The sequence below is a fragment of the Leishmania infantum genome, chromosome 36 (genome assembly GCF_000002875.2).
Source record: "Leishmania infantum JPCM5 genome chromosome 36".
Lineage (NCBI taxonomy): Eukaryota > Euglenozoa > Kinetoplastea > Trypanosomatida > Trypanosomatidae > Leishmania > Leishmania infantum.
Window position 1 is genome coordinate 796630 of NC_009420.2, and position 6000 is coordinate 802629.

At 56.7% G+C, this 6000-nt stretch overlaps 1 protein-coding gene across 1 annotated transcript; it reads left to right on the forward strand.

Annotated features, from left to right (window-relative positions):
- Nucleotides 1-2808: 2808 nt before the first annotated feature.
- LINJ_36_2150 (conserved hypothetical protein) lies at nt 2809-4866 on the forward strand (the record flags this gene model as incomplete). The annotated part of the gene is made up of 1 exon (XM_001469758.1): nt 2809-4866. One exon carries the CDS (start codon nt 2809-2811, stop codon nt 4864-4866), a length of 2058 nt encoding a protein of 685 aa, XP_001469795.1.
- Between the last annotated feature and the right edge of the window lie 1134 nt (nt 4867-6000).

The following is a 6000-nucleotide window of genomic DNA, read 5'->3' on the forward strand; positions in this document are numbered from 1 at the left end:
GTGTTGCATTTTGTTGTTCGCTTCTCCTTTCACTAATGTCGAGCCCTCTTCACAGACGTCACCGATCTGCTCATCTCGTTTTCTCTCTCTGTGCGTACGCTCTCTATCTTTGGTTCGTCTTTTTTTTTTCTAGCTCTGTGTCTCTCTTGTCGCATGCTTGTGTGGGCCGTCTCGCAGCGGGGACTGCTGCGTGCGTTGTCATGACACGGCACGAGGGAGGAAGTGTGGGGGAGAAGGCAGTCGAAGAGACGGTGGACGTGATACTCAAGACAAAAAAGGAGACGCATATGGTGTCTTCCCTTTGACATGCACCGAATCCTTCCTCCATCCCCTTCTTTTCCTTTCCATTGTGTCCGCTAACCCTAATTGCATTGCATTGCGAGCGTAAAGCAAGTCGCAGGAGCCACACTTGCATACACACACACACACACAAGGAGAGAGAGATCCCTCCTCGTCTTTTTCGTTCGTTTTTTTTTATGTTTCCCCTTTCCATTGTTTCCCTTTTTTTGGTTGTTTCCGGCTGTCTCTCTTCCCCCTCCCCCTACCTCCCCCTCTGTTTCGTTTTTCTTTGTATTCGCCCAGCGCGGGGGTGGGGGGAAGGAGGGAGGGGGAGAGGGGGGTAGTGCGTCTTCGCTATTTTTGTCACGGTGTCTTCTCGCTTCAGTTTCTTTGTGTGCGTGCGCGGCGTTTCCGTTTGCTCGACATACGCACGAACATGTGTGTGTGTGTGTGTATGTATGTGCAACTGCCACCACCACCGCCAACGCGAGGACGCGTGTGGACACAGTACACATATACAAGAAGGATAACAGAAGACAAGAAAAGGGAAAGCACATGCATGTGCGCACACATCGAAACACGCGCAGAGCGGGGTGAGACGCAAATTTTACGATGCCACACGAATAGAAGAAAAAAGGTGCAGTACCGGCTACGCATACGGGCAACGCATGCACGCTGCGTACCTGTCCAAGGCTGAGCCTGTGATGAATGTGCGCAGGATCTGCTTAGTGGTGTCTCTGTTGTGCGTGCAGCGCATCCTTTTTCCTCTCTCCTTTTCTTTGCGCGCACGCAGACGTGTGTCTTTCTGTGTTTGTGTGCGAGGTGTTTTGCGCTACATGTGTGCTCATTCCCCTCCAGTTGGTCAGGGTTCGTCAACGCAGAGAGACCGAAAGAAGAAATGAAGTTAACTAAACAACAGGCAGACGAAAAAAAAAGGAACTTCAATCACACACAACAATGCTATAGGGCATATCTCAGTGGGTCGTGCAGACACAAGGAGGCTGGGAAAGGCAAGCGCACCGTGAAGGAAGGGCGAAGCCGAGGGAAGACTCTCATGTTTCTCTTCTCTCTTGTGCCACAAACGGCTTTCCGGCAATACACATCTGCAGGCCAACAAGGCGGCTGCAACTGCAGCCAGTGTGTACCTGTATGTGCGTGTGCGTGTGTGATTTCGAACCACATTGACGCCCAGAGAAGCTTTTTTCCTCTCTTGAACGCAGCTGGCTTCACGGAAGCAAAACTTCTGGTTGCCATGCACTGCATACACAAGCGTTTTTGTGCCCTCATTGAAACGCAGCGAAGCTTCCCTGTGTGCTCGCGCTTCAGTGAAACCACGACCCATTCAACTGCTTTGCGCCTTCTCTCTTTTCATGTTGGCCCTCTCACTCTCTCACCCTGTCCCCACACTCCCCCGCATCACTACGCGGCATTCTTTTCGTTCGTATTGCCGAATTCATGCAACGCCTCCCAACCCTTTGGATGACGTATTCAAGAGAGCAACGGCCTACCAAAGGGACGAGCAAGAAAAAAGCATATTGATCGCTGCGCCGCTGCACCTCAAGTGGGAGGCTGACTCGAAGGAGCAGCAGATCCCCTTCGACGTACTGTTTTCCCCTGTTCGTGTTCGCTATTGCGCCTGCAGCCCTCTCTACCCCCACCCCCCACCCTTGCGCTTCTCGACCTTGCCCACTAACTCGTATCGCTTCCGAAAGCTGGGGCGAGCACATGCGAAGGAAGAAGATAAGTGACCATCTCTGTCTATCCGCCTGTCTTTCTCTCACGCACACTCACACATTCCGATTCGAACGAGGCGGAAACATTCCATAAAAACTCTGCACTTGTGCTGTTGCGGTCGTCACGTTACTGTGCTTCTCTGCGCGCCGCTTCTTTTTCGTTGTTGTTTTGTTTGGGTGTTCATAATTCTATCTGCCACTACTACCTTCCTCTTTCGCGTTCTCGCTGTCTCTTTTCCTCCTCTTCGCTTCTCTCTGATTTCGTGGCACCATCACGCATACAAAACACTCATCTTACATAGACTGTGGCGCTGTATTCTTTTTCTCTCTTGATCATTTTGTTGCTTGGCTCTCGTTCTTGTCTCCCTGACGTCAATTCTCCCCTCCCTCCCCACCCACCCTCGCAACACACACACAAACGCGCGACCGCGGACACAAGTCAAAGGACTGCGCGCTCGAAGGTGTCCTGTGAGAGGTCGAAGAAGGTGATTGCTTTGGATGAGACTGAAGAGGTCTGTTTCGACTGCCCTTGCTTCCCTCGCCAGCTCTTGTTGGTCTTTCACTTCTCTTCCTCACCGCACGGGCTACGACTAGACGTGAATCACAGGGGATAATGTCATCTAGTAGCCCGTATCGTGGACGAGGCTCTGCTAGAGGTGACGCCTACCTGTCCACGAGCACGTCGCTATCGCCGTCGAGCCCTCACGCAGCGTCCTCTTCATCGCTCTCGCGGCATGCGCGGCAAACACGACTCATCGCCTCGCATGGCGGCTCCACCGCCGGCCTGACGGCGACTATGAGAAACCCAACGGATATAGGCACCGCTGCTGCATCGCAGTCGCCCACTGACGTTTTGCGCCCACCCACGTCCGTCGAGACGATGATGCTGCTCACTATGCCTGCCGCGAGCTCTCGCCAAAGCACATCCTCCTGGTTGCCAACTCGGCTCACCTCATCCTACTGTGTTCTGAGCGCGGCCGGGCTGCAGGAGGACTTCTACACAAGCTGTCTGTCCTGGGGGACCAACCAGATGGCGCTGGCGCTGCAGGAGGATCTCGTGTTGTTTCATCCGAGTCACCCGCGGCAGGCTTCTTCGACGGCACGCATCTCGACCCCTCCTGCTCTCAGGGAAGCTGGCAGCAATACCGGCACAGGGTCCTCTGCTGCCTTCTCGGGCCCGCGGCGAGCGACGGCGGTGGCGATGACCCGCTTTCAGGAGACGTCCTGTTTCCTCGGTATGTCGAACGGCGCTGTGGAGCTTTACGAAGGACGCGGGGATGGCACACTGCAGCGCACGGTCGCCTTCGCTATGCCACCGCCGCCGACAGGCTACCTGAGCTCACTTGTGCTCGGCAGTGACGATTGCGGTGGCGCAGCCTCGCCAGCGTCGCCGACGTCTCGCGCGGCGCGTGCACTTTGTCTCCTCAGATCCTCTGTCTCGTCCATCAGCTGTGTGGGCACCAGCAGTCGCCATCCTTGGCTGGGGTCTGCAGCCACTGCCGCCCGCGGACTGATCACCGTGGATGCAAGGCAGGTGCAGCCCGCCATCCGCTTCGGCACGGACGCCGAGCTTTGCCTAGACGAGGGCGCACTGCGCTCATCCTCGGTGACTGCGTCCGATTCGTCTGCGGCTAGCGGCGGACTCAGCAAGCTGCAGCGCGCCGCCTCGTTTCTCCGGAGGCACGATCGACTGTGCAGCGTGTCATGGAACGCGACAGGCTCGCTGGTAGCGACTGGCAGTGGAAGTGGCATTGTAAAGGTGTGGTCCCTAAGCGCGCCGCAGCGCCCATTGCACACCTTCCTCGTCGATCAGGACTGCTCTGTGAAAGCACTGTGCTTCCACCCAGGGAGTCCGTATGTGCTGCTAGTGGGGGCCTCCGCTGGCGCGGCGGGGCTGCGGACGTACGACTTGTCCGGCGCCGAGCCCGCTTTGATTTCCACTGGTGCGACGGCTGCTCCTGTGACGCAGGCCTTGTACGATCCCGAGGGCAACTACGCAGTGACCGGGGCCGGCGTCCCCTTGTCGCCCGTCTCGTCATCGTTATCACAACCGCAGTACCCAGTGCTGGCCGCTCACACAGAGCTTGGGGCAACAGGCGCTGGCATTGGTAGCGGCTTTCATGAGCATGGCGCTGGTTGGCACCGCTCCTCGTCAACTCGGCCCAGCGCAGCCAGCAGCAACAGTGCCATCGGCGCATCTGGCGGCGCCACTCTCCTGCACGACTCATGGGACGAGATGGAGATGCCGGCCTCTCCTCTGAGCGCGACTCTTGACACGGCCGCCGGGCTTGCTGGCGCCTTTGCCAGTGAAAGCAACGGCAGCTCAGCTGCTGCACACAGCGCGCCACCGAATGCGCTCGTAGTGTGGCGTTGCGGCACCAGGCGCCGCGAGAATTACCTCCGCGAGGCTCTTCTCCAGCGCAGCGACCGGCGGAGAGACAGCGCAGGCGGCCGAGACGACTTTGCTCGGCACGGCGACGACGCAAGCGATGACGACAGTGAAGATGTTGCCCAAGAGGACTGCCTCGCCCGAGGTGGTTTGCGGGATTCGACTGTTGTCGCGGACGACGGCCACAGCAGCGATATCGGTTATCCGAGGTCGGAGTGGATGCCAATGTACGCCCTCCCTGGCCATCGCGCGCGGCCGCTGCTTATTTGCGCTCCCTTTCCGCAGTCCCCGTTTGCCGGTTGCTACGCATCCATTGCCGGTGGCGAGGATGGCACAATCCGCTTTTGGCGTTTCTTCGAGACCACCTCGGATGCCACACACTGGCAGCACCGTCGCCAAGCGCAGCAGCAGTCAGCGGCGACCCAGGAGGACATGGATTTACTCGCCACCCCAGTGCTGCGGTGAAGCAGAACAATGGCGCGCCCCTCGCATGCGCGTTCGCGCACGCAACAGGTGATCGGACGATGGTCATAAAGGCTGCTCTCGCGTCTTGGCCTCGTGGCGCTTCCCTCTTGCCTCGTCTCTGAGAAGATCGTCGTGGACAAAGGTGTATGTGTGTGCTCGGAAAAGCACTGATGTGCGAGGTAAGAGCCTGTCGCTAGACTTGCGAATGGACTGTGGGCGAGGATGGGACAGGGCAGAACACGAATAATTGTGCTCGCATGAAACAAGTGGACGTTGCCGGGGCGGAGGCGAGGTAGGATTGTTTGCGGAACCCGTATGAGTGTGCGCATGAATGGAACTGGAGCGTTCCCTCTTCACGTCCGTTTGCTCATACCTGTGTGCAGGCAATCGATCTCCGGCGAAGGCGGCGAAGTCCTGCCGCCCTCCCAGCACAATCGCCCCGCCAAAAGGGTTTGCACAAAAACGCCTGACCCCCCTCCCTCTCCACGCCTCTGACACGTACATGTACACATACATGCCTATAGATATGTATGTGTACATGTATGTATACATAATTGCCTGTCGGTCGGTAGTTGGCGTTATTCGTCGTCTTTTTTCCATCTTTTTTTTTTATAGTTTTCGCATATCGAAAAAAAAAGTGAAGACGCGGCGGCGCTCTAAAAGCATCGCGTGCGGCCTCTCCTCCTTTTTTTTCTTCAGCCACAGGGCCCCTACATATGAACATGTGCAAAAACAAGCATCTTCTCTGCTCGCTCCCTTTTTCACGACGACACGATAGCTGTACTTCGGTGTTCTACATGATGCTCTTGACGTCCACCCGTGTGGCCATAGGTGTTTCGTCCTTCGGTGCTCAATCCTGTGCAGTACGTTCTCACTGTTTCGTCACCATTCAGTGTGGTGCTTATTTTTGCTGACAGTGTAGCTTGCGTCTTCCTCTGCGCTTCTGTCAGCGTGTCGTCATGCGGCTTCCCAGTTACCAGCTATTGAGGAGGCCGGCATACTGACAAAGGAGTTCGCCCAGCGGTTTTGAGAGAATGACACTGTGTACACGGGCTGCGCAAGAAGAGAGGACCCCCACCAATATGTGTAAGAGCACTCGTGACGGTGCAAGAGATGTATCACAGCTTGTCTTGT